Source organism: Rhipicephalus sanguineus, chromosome 2, assembly GCF_013339695.2.
Source record: "Rhipicephalus sanguineus isolate Rsan-2018 chromosome 2, BIME_Rsan_1.4, whole genome shotgun sequence".
NCBI classification, from domain to species: Eukaryota; Metazoa; Arthropoda; class Arachnida; order Ixodida; family Ixodidae; genus Rhipicephalus; species Rhipicephalus sanguineus.
The window spans coordinates 53,145,790-53,165,386 of NC_051177.1; the positions used below are offsets into that span (position 1 = coordinate 53,145,790).

At 46.8% G+C, this 19,597-nt stretch overlaps 1 protein-coding gene across 1 annotated transcript in view; it reads left to right on the top strand.

Annotated features, from left to right (window-relative positions):
- LOC119382953 (cytochrome P450 2C31) overlaps nt 1–19,597 on the top strand; it is a 60,900-nt gene that overhangs the window by 38,546 nt on the left and 2,757 nt on the right. Inside the window, exons 5-8 of the mRNA XM_037650889.2 lie at nt 6,425–6,729; nt 12,287–12,402; nt 14,944–15,202; nt 19,238–19,428. Coding sequence (XP_037506817.1) covers nt 6,425–6,729; nt 12,287–12,402; nt 14,944–15,202; nt 19,238–19,428 — 871 coding nt within the window. The remainder of the gene's footprint in view (nt 1–6,424; nt 6,730–12,286; nt 12,403–14,943; nt 15,203–19,237; nt 19,429–19,597) is intronic.

Genomic DNA, 19,597 nt, shown 5'->3' on the forward strand with positions numbered 1-19,597 from the left:
AGCGTGTATGTTAGGCTCAATGCGGATAAAACATTTTTGACAACTTTTTACAAGAATTTTATGCGAGCAAATTAGTACACGAGTATTGTCGCTTCTGGTTTATGGCACCAATGTAAACATGTAGTAGTGTGTACAAATGGACTGTTTTACGCATGTTTAGAATGAAACTAAAGAGAGAAAAAAAACGCCAGGCCTGCGCGGAAAGCGCAGCATACTCACAGCGAAAGCTCGAAGAGTGGCATTTCTAGAGCCTGTTATAAACTCTCTTGTGGCTACTAACACAAGTACACTAGCAACGTATCCACTACGCCACAAATCACAATTTTTGTGAAGTTAGGAAGCACCCCCCACGACATTACTCGTCATTCTGCGGAGAAGCGAGGTACCATCTGTAAGGCGTTATGAGCAGTTTCTTGATGCGATGGCTGATGCCGATGAATAATTACGACTGAGCTTTTGTAATGGGTTGGAAGCTTCAAAGGACCCACTAGTTACTTATTCGCATTGTGCGACGCCCGGTCGTTATGTCACTCTCCCACCACGCTTTATAACATACGCTAACGTGAGAAAGAGATAGAGAGAGGGAATTAACTTTATTGAGACACTGAGGAAGTGGATCATGGGAGCCTTATGGGCTTCCTTGGCAACCAATAGAAGTGCACTTGCGAGGAACCCACTACGCTATAAATCATAATTTTTGTGAAGTAGAGAAGGAGCCACTATGCAATTTTTCGTCATTCTGTGGAGAACCAGGTACCTGCTAAACACCTGTAAGGCATTATGTGCACTTTGTTGATGCTGTGGCTGATGACGATGAAGAATTATGGCAGAGCCCTCTGTAATGGGTTGGAAGCATTCAACAACCCACTCGTTGCGCAATTCGCATTGTGTGGCGCCTGGTTACAGAATTCGCGTTGTGTGACGCTTGGTTGTTGTTTTACTCTTCTACCACGCTACATTACATATGTTAATGTGGTTCCTTCCCGACATGAAGCCGGTATAGGGTGTTTTTGCAAAGCAGTTTCAAGCACCGGCATGGCTCTTAGGTAGGATACTGGGCTCCCACGCACAGGGCCCAGGTTGGAACCTCGTTCCATCCTGGAAATTTTTTCTCATTTCGTTATTTTTTATTTCGAGCGATAGTGGTTACGGACACCGGCGGCGGCGGCGGCGGCGGCGGACAACTACGGCGCCAAAAAACGGCCCTTGTTGTGATCTTATAACAGCTTTCGCTGTAAAAGAATTGGGGCACCTACTCACTAGTGGTGCGAAGGCTAAGGAAGCAGCAGAGCTGGTGGCGTTCCCCTCCTTTTCCTCCTCTTGACTTTCCTTCCTCATCCTTTGCTGTGCTATTCTATACAAGACTATGCTACGCTTTACCTTCTCACCTCCTCATTTACCTCCTCCTCACCCTCACTTTCCTTTCGCACCCCTTGTTAAACTACACATGGCTATGCTTGCTCTCTCTTTTTTCCATCTCTCTTTTTTGTCTGTTTTTTTATCTCTTTCTCTGTCTGTCTTTTTCTTTCTCTGTCTTCCTATCTTTTTTTCTCTTTCTCTCGTAGCCCACCGTATGTAGTGCTAGGGTAAGCACGAGCAAGCACTTTCTAGAATTTATGAGTTGTTGATCAATTATTCATTGGCCATCGATTGGTTATCCCAACGTATCGACCATGCATTTTTTTGGGGTCAGGCTAAACTGATCCAAACATTTTCCTATGATGCATTAGTTATTGATGGATTATTGATTAGTTATAGTTTGGCTATCCATTGATTATCACAAGATATCGTTCACGTATTTGGGTGATCCTAAGCACATCCAAGCATTTTCTAGATTTTATTGGTTATTGATCGATTATCGATTAGCTATTGATTGGTTATCGATTGGCTATCTTTAGGCATCGATGGCTATGTCAGGAGCTGCTTGGCACATATCCACTTTCAGTGGCACATACCCGCCGAGTTTTTGCGAACGCCGGAACGAAAAGCCTGAACAGCTCCGTTGTTAAGGGGGTACTGACAAAAAATTTCGCGGCCGAGATAGCCTGCGGGATCGATTCCCGTGATCATGCGTATATCATCTGCAAAATATCAACAGCCACTATAGCTTGGAAGGCATTTTAAATGAATTTGGAAGTTTGCGTGAGCGATCGACACCCTTGGGCTATTGACATCCTCAAAGGTGACCCTCGGTGACCCCCTACTTCTCTCACGTGACCACGTTGCAACAAGTTATGATGACGACATGGGCGCCTTTTCTTTCTTTTTTTTTTTGCCGCGTTCGCTCCAGCAGCCTATTTCTCGGCGGCTGCTCGCGAACCGCGCGGAAGTGCGTCACAGTTCTATGTGCTGACGTGATCGAGCGCTGCACCCGCTAGGTGGTGATAGTTGCACCCGGAGGCTTGTTGTTTCTGAAACCGAAGTCGGTAATGAGGAGGCCGTAATTAATTATCTGTCGCGCGCTGCAGCAAACGATGTGCCGTGTTATGACTAACAGGCTCCCATCAACACATTGCAGCAAAAAAAGAGAAAGAACGCGAGGCCAAAATTTTTGTGTTAGTACCCCTTTAAAAGACAACGTTGTATCTGTCGCCTTCTCTACGCCGGGCGGTATTTAGCCTAATTAACTACTCTTCTAAGTGAATAAGGCTAACAAGCAAGGCATATGTAAAGTGGTAGCGAAGCTTCCGAAGAAGCCCATATGTCAAGAAAATGGTGACTCGTTGCAACTATCGCCATCTATACATCGAGGGGATAACTAACAGCCAGCGAAATATAAAAAATGACGGCATAACCGGAAGCGTCAAAACATAACCGGAAGTGCTACATGGCGCGAAATGAGGAAATATTTTCTTCATGGTGCTGCTTTTTTTTTCACTCGTTATTCATAGGTACGCGATTTTTTTAATTGTTTTTGTGTCTTTGAGCCTCCCTGATGTTCATGCGCGATATAACAGGAACACTAACAAAATTTCAGAATCAAGCTGCGTTTTATTAGCCAAATGCTGCGCTTGTATTATAACATGAAATACCTTGCAGATAAAAACATAATACAACGACCACGAGCCCAAAAACTCGTGTTGCCGAATCAAGGGGAAACCTGCGGAAACAGATACCAGCTGCGAAAGGGTGTCCTTTGTAGCCGCACACAGTGCAGCGTTACTTCGCTTGGCGTGCCAAATTCATCATCACGAAGGGCTATAGCACGCCGGCAGCACGCCAGCAAGAGCATTCTACAGTCGCAGGAATGATTCTGTACAGCAGCCATGAGCTAGTTTAGTATCAGCGAAGTGTCGCGCCAGGTAAACAACACATATGCAAAGTAAAACTTGGAAAAACTTGGAGGACACTTGAGCTTCGCTTTCAAGAGTAGAACGCGATAGCGTAGTTCGGCGCCGTTCGCATTCACTTCTAAATCGCTAGCCTAGCTTCGCTCTTTCCCCTCCCCTCTCTTACAAAGCCTACGAAAGTGAGTCATGCCATGCTAAGCCGACAATGCGCAAAACTAAATACGAGCCCACATTAGCGGACTGCACGCACACGCCCGCTATTTTTTGCAACAGACCGAAAAATGTGGCAGTCGACTACTCAGCAAGACGCAACGATCACCGTAAACTGCTAACGTATTTGTCACATTTCAAACTAAAAATATTAGAGAATAATTTCCCGCAAAGCTTTGTTTTTTTTTTCATTATTTGTCCCCACCTCACCTAGTCGCGCTTCAATCGCATGTCACGCGTTGATGTCTAGATAACGTAAGATCACCACACTTATTATATAGCAAGAGGCAAGCCGACACGTGGTTGACCAGAGCTATCTCCCAGGCCAGCTTGCCGTACATAACTCGCGCAAGATTAGTTGATTATCCTTATTGGACGAGACGACTACTGCAAGACAGCGTCGGCAATGCGGCGAAATATGTGTGGATTACTTGCTAAAAATGACCCATTGCTGATTGAGACTGCCAGTGTGGCAGTGCCAATAACAAGAATAGGCGATACAAGACACGTGCTTCGCGCTTTCAGTAGATGATCAAGAATATGGTCAGTACGTGGCTGACTAGTACTTGCAGCGCGGGTTCCTCACAGTTAGTACACTCTATCACAGTAGTAAACACGTGCCTGGTCTTAGGTCTAAGTGCCAACAATAGGTAATACCAGCCCAAGACCACCAGTCATAGGCGTGCGCATGGGGGCGGCCGCCCCCTCCCCCCAATCATCCAAGGAAGGGGGAGGGGCTTTACTTTTACAATTTCTTTGCTAATCATCGGTCTATAGATGCAGGTGCGGCCGTTCCACCGCATTCTCCATGATTGCTCGCCTGCGTATGTATTGCCTTCGGCGCATACGGTAACGGCATTCGCTGCATTAAACATTTAAAGAAAGGCATTTCGCCGCGCCTGCCCCTACCCATCCTCCATTTCATAATAAAAATTGCGGTTACATGACCTCGACAGCCACTAGGTATGGATTCTGCGTGAATTTCATTCTTTTAGCGTCACCCAAGACGGAGCATTCTGCTGACTTTATTCGAACGGGAAAGAGATTGCGATGCGCAGAACCGTGCATAAAACTGCACCCAAGGCGAAATGCAGACCCTGAGGGAAATTTCAGGGTGAGCGTGCTATCGACTTGGGCCGTCACGTCAAGGGCGGTCGAGAAGGTTGGTTGGTGTCTTCAAACTAGAGGCACCTTCTTTCACTTGTTTGTCGTTCCACTGAGTGCAGAAGTGCACCCATCCAATAAAAGTGGCAGAAAGCTCTAACTATATTTTTTATGTGTGCGCGGGCCTTGCGAATTAAACCTGAGAATGGTAACTAAAACATTAACAATGAATGCTAATTAACACGGCGCTAATAAAGAGCGTGTAATTAAAACCTAGATAATCAAGACCTTACTCACCGAGAGCGTGTTAATTAGGATCATGCTAATTAGTATTATGCTAATTAGCTCTGTGCTAATCATGACCTTGCGAATTAAACCTCGGTAATTTTTGTCGGGGTAATTAAAACATTAACAATTAAGAAAGGAGTATTCAATATCATGTTAGCCAAGACCTTCGTAATCAATAACACCACTATTGAGACCGAACTGACACGGTCATTACTGCGAAGCAGACCAAGCATACTGAGTAGACGAGCCACGTAAAAAGCTAGAAGGAGCTAGGTGATCAGAAGCTCCTCCGATGGCGCCAGCCTTGCACCAGTAGTGCAAGCTAACAAAATTATTTTATATGCAAAGAAGCTGCTGAGTAGCGTCCACCGCATGATACACTTGACAGGCACACCGGCACTATGACATTCACGAGTTGAACTGGGGTCATTTCAGAATGAGCGAGTTTGTGCCCGAGTTCGCGTGTCAAACAGTTCGATTGACAAACGCCCGCGGCGAAGAGCGGGTCCGCCCACCGCGTTTGCTTTTGCCGAGGAGCAGTGCTACCGCCGCAACGCCAGCGAGCGGCACGATTCATCTATGAGCTTAATCGCACAGACTGTGCACACACGCACGAAGAACTACAGGTTATATCACGTGGCTACGATATCTCGTATTCAATTTCACCGCTCTCACGACGTACCACTCACAGCTATGAAGCAAGCGGTGGAAAATGCGGCGAGAAATGTAACTATTTACTCGTTTGTGGAGACATTGTTGCTACCGATTCGCTACTACAGAAAAATCTTCAGACGTGTAATGTAAGTATAGCAGTAACCTGTCCATTCATGTATCTGTGATATTCCAGAGAAGCGAAACGAGCTGCACTAGAGTGCTGCGTGTGCGCCCTTGTTGCCTTCGAGAGTGGAAATTTCCATGCTGCAGGTGGAATGAAAGAATTTTCCGAAAGAGGACAAACGCCCACAAACACGCCCGCGGGAGGCGCGATGATGAGTTGGCAAAAAGATAGCGTGACAATCACGCTGACGTCGCTGCACTGTCAAAATGTTGACTGAGTGGCGACGCTGACTCATTCGCACGCGGTGTTCCTTTGAAAAGCGCCGCAAATGCCGCACATGTGTTTGAGACGCCATTCTCGTTCTTGTACAGTTTTTATCAACGCTGCTATCGCGTGCTCCGCACTGTCTTCCTGTCATGACCACTGTAATGCAAGTTCGGAGCAAACTCGTGTGCCCGAGAAGCTCGGGGCATCCTGCATAGCACCCTAGGACTCGGCAAGCCGAAGAGGGAGGGGCGGTTAGCACCGTATACATGGAGCTCAAGTCCACTAACCCTGCGCATGCCTATGCCACCAGTGCAATATGACATATGGCTGACCACCCCTGGATGCACGACGGCACAGGAAGTATGGCTGATAATCTTTGCACATCTAGCGTGTTATATGTATCCTTGCATCCTTTCAGATATATCCATAAACACAGGCTGCGTGCTACAATGAAAACGTTTTCTTTCACCACCGACATGCTTTGCAGGAAGAGTGTCAATGCATGGTGGAGAAGATCGCCGAAGCCAAGGGTGCGCCCCTCGCAATCCAGGAGTACATCTTCCCGAGCACCTCGAACAACATCGCGGCGCTGGTTTATGGTAGCCGGTACCCGTTCGAGCACCCACGCCGGCGGTACCTGGACGAGCTGCTCAGCGAACTGTTCAAGGCAATTCGAGCTGGCACTCTGGTCGAATTTCTTCCGTCGTTCGTGCGCAAAGCTGTCACCTGGCTGCCTTCAACGCGACGCACCGTCATCAAGTCGAAGCTCTTGGAATTCATCGAATACACAAAGTACGCATGGTTTCATTCTCTTTCAACTTATCCTTCGTATCTCCATGAAACAGCGAAGCCAAATTTTTACGTCGATAGTCTTTACCTACCGATAGCTCTTAACGCAAAATCGTTAAGGGCAGGGGCGTAGCCAGGGAGGGGGGGGTTCAAAGTCCGCCGCAATTTTTCAATTTTGCATGTGTATATATACACGCACACATACAAACGCACGCACGAACATACATAAAGTATCGCTGAACAACCCGCCCCCCTTACCCGAAAAAAATTTCTGGCTACGCCCCTGGCTAAGGACAATACGGGAGTATTTGTTGGCACGTGAACTGCAAGAGGTCACGTGACCGGAAAAGAAACGTCGCGCGTTATCTCATTGGTAGAGCGGTTTGGTAAGTTGCTTTTGGGAAACAAAGTTGGTGTCAGCAGAACGTCTCTCCGGAGATATCATTAAAAATATCTATCTATCTATCTATCTATCTATCTATCTATCTATCTATCTATCTATCTATCTATCTATCTATCTATCTATCTATCTATCTATCTATCTATCTATCTATCTATCTATCTATCTATCTATCTATCTATCTATCTATATGTCGACCTTGGTTCTGGCCTAGTGATACTGGCGAAATGGTGAGAACCGCGAAGAGGCACGGCGTCGGTTGCTGGTCCCCCGGTGACACGGGCCAACCAACGACACTGGCAATGAAGCGAAACCTGCCACAAACGCTGTACCAAGTGACGTCACACGTGACGTTTTCTACTCAGGTCACCTGACGCCGAGCTGCTGGCGCGAAAATATGCTCTCCTAGACGGAACAGCGACGCCATTTCTCGATTGCTCCACCAGTGACAGACTGCGGCACTGTTACATTCGCATAAATTGTGTATATTTTATGTAACAGCGCTCTTGGGCTACCTGGCCAAGTTTTTATGTGCGAAGTACCTAAAGGCCGAGCTCAATCCGGTGGTGGTGGTGTGCGGCGTGACCACCCTTACTGCGCATGCGCATACCCTCTCCACACACCTCCTCTCCACTCACCCTCTCCCCTTTCCCTCTCCACTTTCCCCCTTTCCACTCTTCCTCTGAAACGCGGGCTAGACATGCCGAAATTCTCTCCTGCGCAACGCCGCGATGAGCTCGAGCGCATGCGCGTCCCCTCTTCTTCTCTCTCCTCTCCACGCTGCCCCCCTCTCGCCCGCCTGTCGACCGCGTTCCCCGCTCGCCCTGTGAGAATTAACGGCCAGGCTAGATGGAAGATACGACGCGCGTAGCGTCCCTCTTCGCGTTCCACGACGCGAGGTCGTTAGCATGCCCAACGAACGCCAACGGAACGCGATCGTGCAAGTGCTCCGTCTTCGCATCGCCTCATGGTCCCCTTTAGCGGGAGATGGTGTAACTTTTTGTTTGTCGGCTACTTGATAGCTAAAAACACGATAATGCGCATAACACCGTGAGCACTAAACGGCGTGCGCCTGCTCTACATGAAGATCAGAAGAAATGTTGCCCTCGCAAGAAATGCATTCGTCAAGCACACCGCATCGCATTAAGGGAAAAACTACAATTTCTTTGCTAATCTCGAATTATACATGCAGGTGCGGCCGTTCCACCGTATTCTCCACGATTGCTCGCCTGCGCATGTACCGCCGTCTACGCATACGTGAGCGGCATTCGCTGCATCTAAATTTATAGAAAGGTATTTCGCCACCCCTGCTCCTACCCGTCCTACATATCATAACAAAAATTGCAGTTACATGTCCTCTACAGCCACGAGATATGGATTCCGCATGAATTTCATTCTTTTGGCGTCGCCTCAGGCTGGGCATTGTGCTGACTTATTTCGAACGGGAAAAAGATGGCGATCCGCCGAACCGTGCCTAAAGCTACACCCAAGGCGAAATGCAGACCCTGAGTGAAATTTCAGGGTGAGCGAGCTATCGACTTGGGCTACGGTATTCACGTACGCCACGCGTACTTGCCGTTCTATTTGCTCTACATTTTGTACACAAGGGACAAATATGAAATGAGAGAGGCACTATACTGCCAGGTTTTGTTATGTGTCAGATTTGCTTCTCGGCCACGAATGCTCGCGATAGGATTTACGCGCAGTCATCCACTAACGCGATTTAGCGCTCACTGTCTTGACTATTATGTATGCATGTACTATTGTGAGCAATATGGGCGGGAACACGCGAGCATGTGGAAAATAGCCTCGAATTCGACGCGGTGCCATTCGCGGCGGCTGTTGGAAACAAAGTGAAAAGGGCGCTACGGTTCACCAAGATCACAACAGAAAATAAAGATACACCAAAATGGGAACATAAAAACAGTGCAGCTGTTTGCTGCACCTGAAGAAAACGACAGGCGCTACAATTTCGTGCAATTATCTGTATCGCACGTCCCGCTTGTCGTAATAGCAGACGCGTGGTAGAAGTGACAACAGTGTACGGAAAAGCACTGTCCGTTCCAGTATTCCAGAGGGGCTATACGTGAGTGGAAAGTTTTGTTACTAGGCATGCCGCACATATCTAGAATGGCGACTTTTTTTGGCGAAATTTGTTAAAAAATGGCGACTTTTGGCGACTTTTTGCTCGTCGTTTGGCGACATTTACTCGAAAGTCAATGGCAACCCTGGCGCCGACGCGAAATTAAACACCGATTTCGCTGAACGCGGGATACTGCCTGCAAACATGCTCCGCAGTGAAACTTAAAAGCATGTATCAAGAAACTGCAAATTATCAGAGCAAGGCGTGACTTGTCAATTAAAATCAAATAATCATCTGTATAGCTGAACACTGTAATACCTCTCTACAGTTTGGTTAAACCCGATCACGAGTCACTATGGCATTAAATGCCATAGCGGCTTGTGAACAAGTAATCATTGAATAACATACGAATTCGGTGTTCCAGCTCACATTGCTCACGATAGCACGTTTTGACTGCATGTATCGGCACTTGATAACTCGCATGCCGCTTAACTGCTACATCCGGTATACATCCGCTCGGTAATACCTACACTGACTGCATCCTTCCTTTCGCATTTCATGCGTAGAGATACATTCAGGTGCGTTCAGACATGTGTAGTATTTAGGATTTAATAATATTCAACCAGCAGCGACGCGTTTTTTTTTTTTTTTCGTTTGGTGCTCCCACGGCGCCAACGAGCAGCGAGCGACGGAACAGTCGGCGGGCTCGCCGTACACACTTTTCCCATAGTGCTTCGTGCGCCCGCGGGGGGTTCTGGGATAGCTTGAAAAAGGTCTATTGGGGTTTGAGGCAAACCACCACGCACATGCATGTTCTCTCTCATACTGCTCACGATAGTACAGTAGCAGGACTGTTCGACGATGCTTGTTAGAACGCTTGCTATACTGGCGCACTTAAAATTTCCCACTCATTGCTGTCGCTTTTTGTTCCGTGTGCGCGTGTTCTAATTGCGCTACTTCCTCTATAATCAATTACCACTATGTATGGGACCATGCGTCTCTTCAAGAGTTTCCCTCAGGTTTTTACTGATTACATCCTGCTCCATGCAGGACTTTCCTGGAAACATAAACTGGGCTGAGCGCAACATAATAATAAATGTTGGGGTTTCACGTCCCGTAACCATGATGCAATTATGAGGTACGCCGTAGCGGAGGGCTCCGGAAATTTTGGCCATCTGATGTTCTTTAACGTGCACCTAAATCTAAGTACACGGGCTTATAGCATTTCGCCTTCATCGAAATGCGGCCGCCGAAGCCGGGATGCGATCCCGCGGCATTCGGGTCAGCAGTCGAGCTGCATAACCACAAGACCATCGTGGCGGGTGTGAGTTGAGCGTAATACTGAATAGAATTACAGTAATGAAATCTCCTGGAGTGAAACAGTCCACGAAAGGAACAGTATAGAAAACGGGTTTAGACACAGTATTGCCTAGACCTTCATACGTTAACATTTTCATATAATTACAGGAGAGAGAGAGAGAGAGAGAATGATTGCGGAGAGGAAGGGGATATAGTTTCTGCGGCTTATTGAGGAGCAAATCTCAGCCTGAAATTTATGTTTTGCAGAGACAAGAAAGGAGAAAACAATGCACATTATTCGCAAAATATTCAATCTTGAGTGCGAATTGCAATGCGTTCCAGTGCTTTAACAACGAAGTTTTCGACACCACCCTATGAATGTGTACGAATGTCAGCCAAGAGAGATAAATGGACTGACGCAAGGCAACTAGAGGTTTCCTTTTTCCGGCTGACAGCAGCTGGCATGCGAGGATGGCCTCGTTTTCTGCTTTAGCAAAAATTTTCCGACTTCGCAATTAGCAGACAGGCACAGATTTTTTTTTCTTTTTGATCTGTATTTATTCCTCTCTACACATTCCCTACATACAGCGAGCGTAGCCTCAAAGGAACAACGAAAACAGGAAGGCTCGAATCCTATCTTTGTACGCGTGTGCGTCGATGCACGCTCTGACCACTTTGTAAGATTAAACAAACCGTCGCTGGCGCTTGCAGAGATTCTATTCATACAGTTAACAGGGGAAGACTGAACATATAACAGTTTCAAATATTTCAGTGTGAATTATAGAAGTAGTTTTTGCTGTCCTCGAGTTCTGCGGTGGACGTTTCATTTAAATCTATACAGGTGGTTCACCTTCGTTGAAGCCGAAATAGCACGAATGAAAGACGACAAATAAGAAAATTGACAGCGTTTTTGTCCGGTTCACCATGGTGCCCGGTTCACTACGTATGCTTGTTTATTTTTACCTGCTTTAGCTCCTAGTTGTTACTCTTCATTCCAGCCGGCACGAAAATTCTCCGATGTTGCTTCTCGGCATATCACCAGTTAATGTCCGAATTCCCATAGAACATTTCGAGCATGCTTGAAATCCAGGAAGAGAGAATCCTGACAAAAAACCTGACGATAAATGTAACATCCATGCCATTTTCGTGGCGGACAATGTATGAAGCACGAGAGTAGTTGCTTATAAACGGCGATATAGGAGGGCATCCGAACGATATTACACTGTTTTGCGTTTTCGTCGTCGTTTTCTTTATTGGTTCGTATCACAATCACATAAACCATTGATACATAATCATAGTCGTCTCTTCACTGTGACATTCGCGCATAGAAAACATCTATACTTCAATTTTTCTGTATCTTTTTCCTTTTCTTCTTTCGCACTGCTAGCCATATAAAATCACATTTAAATAAATGCGTGGCAGTCCTCCCTAGTGAGAAAACCGCACTAGTCGTTTGTGATGAAGAAATACGTAAACAGGGGGTGGGTGCTCGAGCGGACGTTTCGATAAGTGGACTTGTCTTCTTCAAGGCTGTAACTAGTTCCAGGCTTGAAGAATACAAGTCCACTTATCGAAACGTCGGCTCGAGCACCCACCCCCTGCTTACAGATTTTTTTCAACGCAAGATTCCATCTTCTCCTTCCTGCCGTTTTTTTGGACTAGTCGTTTGTGTAACTTGTTAGTAATACTTAACTGGACTTTCCGTGGACTTGCGATCAATGAAAATTCCACAGATCCAATTTTCGCGGACGTAAAATTGTATGCCGATTTCATTTCAGGGGACAAGTCGCCGACCACAAGGCCACAATGGACGAGCATTTCAACCGCGACTTCATAGATGGCTACTTGAAAAAAATTCAGGAACATGAAAAGGAGCAGAACCCAAATTTTCAGCGTGAGTATCACTATGACTGACAGATATCGAATCCGGAGTGAATATTGCTGTTCAAGAAAGGGTAATGGGAAAAGGTGACACACAGTCCTGCGTTCTTGAATTCAATTCGACCGTCTGCACATTACTCAGAGAAGAAAGAATAGACTTTAATGAAACGAAATGAAACGGATGAAACGACCTATGCAGGTGTAAGAGCCAATGGCGGGAATCCTAAAGAAATTCGGCAGATCCCACGCCTTGTGAGAATCGGTTTCATGCGAAGAAGAAGTCGGCGAGTGATTGTCTATACTGTATTTTTTGGCTTTGAGCCAAGCGTTACGAGGAGGATCGACGTGTTTTTGTAAGCGAAGTAGTTGTGTGCACATCGTGGGCTTACCAGGATTGTGTACTACACTGGCGCTTAAAATGTAACTTATGGTCTGGACGTAACATCAGCAGTCACGTTAGAGCACAGACGTCAGTATTATTGAAACGAAGTGCGCTTTACGGTGCTATGATATGAATATCATACGTAACTCTCATTAGCGTATTCCACCGGAAGTCGAGCAACGCTTGAATATAGCTTGCTGAATCATAGGAATACAAATGTAATGTTTATTTGGACTGCTACTAAAAGCGGACCCAACATTGAAGCCACAAGTTGAAGTTAACCCGACATGACGCCTGTATTATAGGAGTACATATGTCTATTGCTTTGTTATAAAATTAGATAGCCAGCACTGCAACCACAATTGACGTTGCACCGGCATTACGTCTGCATAGGGTCTTTTCCAAGGCAGTTTCAAGACCAGGCATGGCTCTGTGGCAGAATACCTGAATGTCTTGCAGAATGCCTAGGTGTGATTCCTACTGGGATCCTGATTTTTATTCTTTGCATTCGTCGCGTCAACGCTGCCGATGTCGGTTTTTCTTATTACCCTCGCATTTAAATTACCAATGTCTGTTCTTGCCTTCATGGGTACATATACACTGTCAATTACCTGCGGTGGTACCCGCATACCGAGGCCCGTGGTTTACGGTTGTGTGCCACACGTGTCTGGAAGAAAGGGTCTGATGACGTACGCGACAGGATTGTCACGTTATTAAGGCGAAAGCCTTAGATGCCTCATCAAATGCGAAAATTGACCAGTGGCCCGCGTCAGCGACTCCCGTCGGCGTCAACACGAGTGATGCGAAAAAAAAAATCACGTAATGACGTCATCATGACGTCACAGTTAGGTCACCTCACATGATGGCGTCATCGCATGTCATCGTAGCTTGGTCCACGGTGCAGTAATAAAAGTCTTCAATATTAACAGTAATAGCCTTACAACCGCCAGGGTTCTGCTCTGAGAGAAACTGAACTAGCGCCTGAGAGAGAATAAGAATAAAAGAGAGACAGGGAGGTCAACCAGGGCTGAGCCCGGTAGGCTACGCTGCACTGGGGAAGGGGGAGAGGGGCAAGGAAAGTTATAGAGGAGGAGAGAAAAGTCACTCTTCCAGCCGACGTAACAGTTCCGCGTTTCACATCACAAACGGCGAATCAGCCCGGTATCCTTCAGAAAAGTCAACAGCGCTAGCGCCTGACAATTACGCATAAGAAAAGGGTCTGAAAAACTCAGAGCATGAGCAGTTCTGCAAGTAAATCGATACAGCGAATTGCCATGTGACTTTCTCTGAAACAATTGCTCGAAAAGAAATCTCGTTCGTATGCGTTTTCGCTGAAAAAAAATAATAACAGTTTTAAAGTAAGCGATTTAGCCTTCTTGACATTAGAAGCTATCCTCTCTAGATTATGTCCTAACAAACGGTCGACGGCACGTTGCCTAACTACCGAGGGTTTAGTCTTACCGTCCTAAAATTCTTTTTTATAGGCTGTTAACACTTTTTCTGGTGAACATACTGTCCAGCCCAATTACGAAATACCTTTCCTTACCTGAAACTACAGGCCTTAGCTTCTTCTCCACACAATAATTAACCAAAGGCCGGATAAGATCAGGACTGAAGCGGACTTACGTTTGTTCCGTAAAACACGGCAACAAATTCACTGACTGCCGTACAGGTGTGGTGTTTAAGGTTACTTTTAGCTGCGGCCACTTCTACGTAGGACAGACGGGCCGTTGTATTAACCAGAGATTATCGGAACATAAGAGAGCGCTAACCGGAGGCTCACCTTCTAATCTTTCTTTACATTGTCAATAGTATAAGTGCACTCCAAATTACGATGAATGCGCAGATTTGTACAAGCACCGGAATCAAGAAACGGGTCTAATGATTGAGGCATAATAGCGGTAGCGCATGCGTGACCCAACCGTCGATTAACTTGCACAAAGAAGAAATGAAATGCCTTAACAGTTATCTTTCGCGTAGAACCCCACGTGTGCCGGATTGATAGGTTCGCCTATTGCCTGGGCATGCGCAGATATGTTTTCGGGCCTTATTTCTCTTGAGTCCGCCGTCGGAGTTTGTGGTGTCTTGACTTCCTTTTTGTGTCCGTGTTTGCCCTCCCTGTCCTTTTAGAACCTCATCTTCATTCGTCGAGTTCCTTGCCTCTTGTCGCAGATCGATTTCTACTGGGCAACGTGCTCAGCTTCTTCATTGCCGGTTCAAACACGGTGGCCGTGACCATCCACTGGCACATGCTCAACTTCGCCAACAATCCGGACACGCTGCAGGCCAGAGTGCAGCGAGAGATCGACGAAGTGGTGGGCAGGGAGAGGCAGCCGACGTGGGAGGACAGGAACAAGATGCCCTACACGATGGCCTGCATCTGGGAGATGTACCGATGGAAGACCGTGTCCCCACTCGGTGTGCCTAGGGGGTACGTGCGGATGCTGTCCCATTAAGAGTTGCGCACAAACGCTGTGCCACAAGTATCGTTTGACATTCGCGAGTGAACGCAAAGGGTTTCTTTCTTGCACTTTGATTGATTGATTGATTGATTGATTGATTGATTGATTGATTGATTGATTGATTGATTGATTGATTGATTGATTGATTGATTGATTGATTGATTGAGTGAGTGAGTGAGTGAGTGAGTGAGTGAGTGAGTGAGTGAGTGAGTGAGTGAGTGAGTGAGTGAGTGAGTGAGTGAGTGAGTGAGTGAGTGAGTGAGTGAGTGAGTGAGTGAGTGAGTGAGTGAGTGAAGGTTACTCGCTCACGCACTGAATCGTTTATTGGCTGTTTAACTACCGCCGCGTAACTGCATGCTCACTGTCTTATCAATTCACTGTCTCACTGTCTTATCAATTAAGCTACACATGTTCACCTATGCAGGGAATTGCCGACATTTTTATCAGTCGACCACTATTTCCAGTATCTGTATACTATTTCGCTCGTTTCCTTTTTATGTGTTTGCGTTCTCTTTCCAATATATTACTCGCTATATTTCAGCTCTCCTCCTTACTCACTCAGCTGGCTACTTATCAAATCCGATTTCAAAACCGATTTGATAAGTAGCCAGCTGAAACCATATGTTGCAACCATATTTTGCAACCATATGTTGCAAAATTTTAGCAGCTTCTATGTGAGCACTACGTGTAGGTTCGCTTTTGTTACTACCCAACTTTGCATACAGCTCCAATGCTTCCTAAAGCCTAGAATAATTTGTTGCAATAAGTCCTTCTTGCAGGCTACTTGGTTCATATCGAACAGGCGCGTGCTGCGCAAGCACGAAGGAAGGAAGCATAGGATGGCAGTTCGAAGGAAGGCAGCACCTGAATAATAGCTCTTATCTATGGCTACAGCGTTCTGTATACGTTCTGCATATGAAATCGTCCGAGGGCTTTATCATAGGCGGAACGGTGCGTTGAAGTTGTGCGGGGTTTCGAAGAAAAGGGTGGCCTGGGCGGCCGATGCAAGGATTCACCGTCACAGCATCGTCTGATGCGAGTCCTTTACGAATGCTGCAAAACAGCCTGAGGAGGAGAAGGGTGTCTCTCAGACGTATCTCTCCTGTCTCACCTTTCACGCGTTCACGAATTCTAAAGCCTGATGCAGCCCGTTCATTGCTGCATTATTCATCAAGCTCAGTCTCCTATCTCAACAAGAAGCCCGCTTAATCTTTAAAATATGCTTACTATAGGCAGGTATTGAGCCTTCACGAGAACCTCCTCCTGCGTGACGCGGTATTCGCGCACTGTATTCTTTAGCAGTTGTCAAGCATCAAGAGTGGGCGCGTGGGCTGCGCACCAACGCTCTTCATTGGTCAGTGTGGTAGCACTGGTGTCACTCTTGGCTAAGATCAGTGGCCGAGAACTGGAAGTCTCTATATTCTCGTGCTTGGTGCGGAATACTCCCGTCCGTTTCTGGCTCCCCAAACATTCACGGATGTGGAAACGGCCTTCCATTTCCGGCTTGCTCTGACGAGTGCTGTTTAGGTGCTTCTCTGCAGTTCCTTCTCAATAAGTTTCATGCTCAATCAAAGTCCTCGAACTTCCTGGGTGGCCCGGCGAGAAAAGCTGCACTCCGTCAGTGCTCCAAACTCGCTGCTCGGTGCTCTTACTAACTGCCTGCAATCCTTTATTCCAAAACACACAATCTTAGCCTAAACGCGGGTAATCCCAAGTCTTAGGTCAAGCTAGAACCACCGCATGCAGTTCGTGTCGGGACTCTCGAGTACTGCAGCTGGCGTGCCGTTTACAGGGAAGGTTCGCAATACCGCAGGAGCCGGTCCAATAAGAAAAAGTTCAGTCGAGCACCAGCATCCGCGCCCGTGTGTCTTCGCATGACTGTTCTGCCGCATCAATCCCAATCACGCAATCCAAAGGGCTGGTCTCCCTTTTCTTCTGGCAAACTTCACTTAACCCCGACGCGTTCTGTTCACTCAAGTACGACCGAGTACAAACTAACAACGATAAACCTGATTTTGGGCTTGTTTATTTTTCTTTTCACGGATGCAATAAAAGGTCCCTCCAATTTTGCAGATATCAACGGCATAGTGCAAGGGATATAAGGGAGACTGCAGGAATGTTCGAGAAAAGATGGAATGAAGAAGAGCAGAGCGTGCTAGCAGATGCGAGTTTCCGGTTTGCTACATCAAACTTGATGGCGAAATAATGTTTGCGAAGAGAGAAGGAAAGGGGTACGGCGTTCACATTATCTTCGTTCGCAAAGACCGGTGGATCGTAGGAAGCGCTTGCAAGGCCTTATGTGACGTTAAGTCCTGTTTATGGCGTATAATGCAGGGATGTTAACCCGAAAAGAATCTGATGCACCCTACGCTCGGGGAAGACGAGAATCTTGAGAATAATACGATGAACGTGTGCATATACGCAGACATTGAGCACCGTGCAGTCAACATTATCATCGTGTTACCCGATCAGACGAACTTTCGTGAAACTGTTGAATAAAACATTTTAGCGACAAACACTCGTAAGCTAACTCGGTACTTCTGCAAAGCGAATGTCAGACGTGGAGAAACAGATGTACCTGTCGTGCCTTATGTGTACCGCTCACTTGGCCATGCTTCCTTTGTTACTGGGACAATTATTGCGGTTCAAAACGTGGTCTGACATCTTATGTGTCTTTCTTCATATTATAGAACGGAGAGAAATATTCTGTGTACCATGCCAGAGATACTGGACAGCTGGCCACTGTAGGAAGAAAAGATATTACGCTAATGGTCACGACAGAGAGATTAACTAAAGGCAGCCACAGTGCTGGCTAATTCGTTTCCTGTGCCGCCTACTGCCCTGCGAGTTTGACTGCGATAGTGACAAACGCCACCTCAAAGTTTCGTGCACCGTCTTGTACTTCCCTACACATTCATTTTCATCCCTTTCTGTCGCTAAAAGAGATATTTAACAGCGAAGCTGTTTAGCAAGTCGTTCCTTGTCCGGCGAAACAAGAATCTGTCATCATCATAAACGGGAATGCGCCACAGAAATTGGGTAAATTCCACTACTCACCACTAGTCCACTAAAGATGAAGAAGGCAACAGTTAGCCCAACACGCGGCTGCGAAGCGACGGCGACGAGTCGAAGACCCCGAGTACGTACAACGAGAGAACACTAGGGAACGGAAAAGGCAACGGCGGCTGCGAGAAGACCCCGAAGCGATGGAAGACCTATGCCAACGAGGACGTGCTCCTAGGTCTATGAGAGGTGCCAACGCTTGGTTTCAGCGCGAGGTTCTGTCTCTGCAGTTTGCACCTCCGTGTCGTGCTGTGACTGTCTGTGGTGTAACACGAACCTCTCTGCTCTGAGAATCGACGTAGAAACAACCTCGCGTCACGTAGCTAAAGCCTAGCAACGACCTAGAAGCAGCCTGGAAACAACCTGCATCACCTAGCTAAGGCCTAGAAACAACCTAGAAGCAACCAGATTAGTCTTCAGAGTCGTCCACTCTCGCTGTTTCAAGCCTTGCGCGGCTTAATGCAAGCTTCGCTTTTTTTTTTTCTTCTCGTGCAAGGTACCAAAATGCACGTATTTTTGGTCAACTTCTTTACCTTTTCTACCTCTGTCTCCAACCCGCCACGGTGGTCTAGTGGTTATGGCGCTCGAATGCTGACCCGAAGGTCGCTGGATCGGAAATCGGCCGCGGCGGCCGCATTTCGATGCAGGCGAAATGCTATAGTAGCCCGTGTACTGAGATTTAGGTGCACGTCAAAGAACCCCACGTAGTCAAAATTTCCGGAGCCCTCCACTACGGCCTCCCTCAGTCATATCGTGGTTTTGAAATGTGAAGCCCCAGCAATTATTATTACTGTCTTTATCTCCCTTTATTTCAGCTGAAAGTTCCAAACCCACCCATAGATTTGGGTGGGTTTGTATCACCTTATACGGCTCACGACAACACTACGACCTGTTCACCTACTCACGTGACCTTACACTCCATGTTCAATATGATTTTCTAGTGCCGGCGAAGACACCACGTTCGACGAGTACTTTATTCCCAAAGGAACCACCGTGATTCCCAACGTGTGGGCCGTACACAACGATCCAGCGCTGTGGAAGGAGCCGTCCAAGTTCGACCCGACGCGATTCTTCAAAGAAGACGGCTCCCTCATCCAGCCGAAACCCGAACACCTGATTCCCTTCTCTATCGGTAAGACGAGTTTACCTGTCAATACAGCTTCCTCTGCTTGCTGCTCGCAGGAAGTATCCTCATCTATGTCTTTACCACAAGATTTACTCTCATAATTCATATCTGTCTTCAATATTGATACATGCAACTCCTTTCATAAAATCGCGTCCGACCATCGTCAGAAAATTCA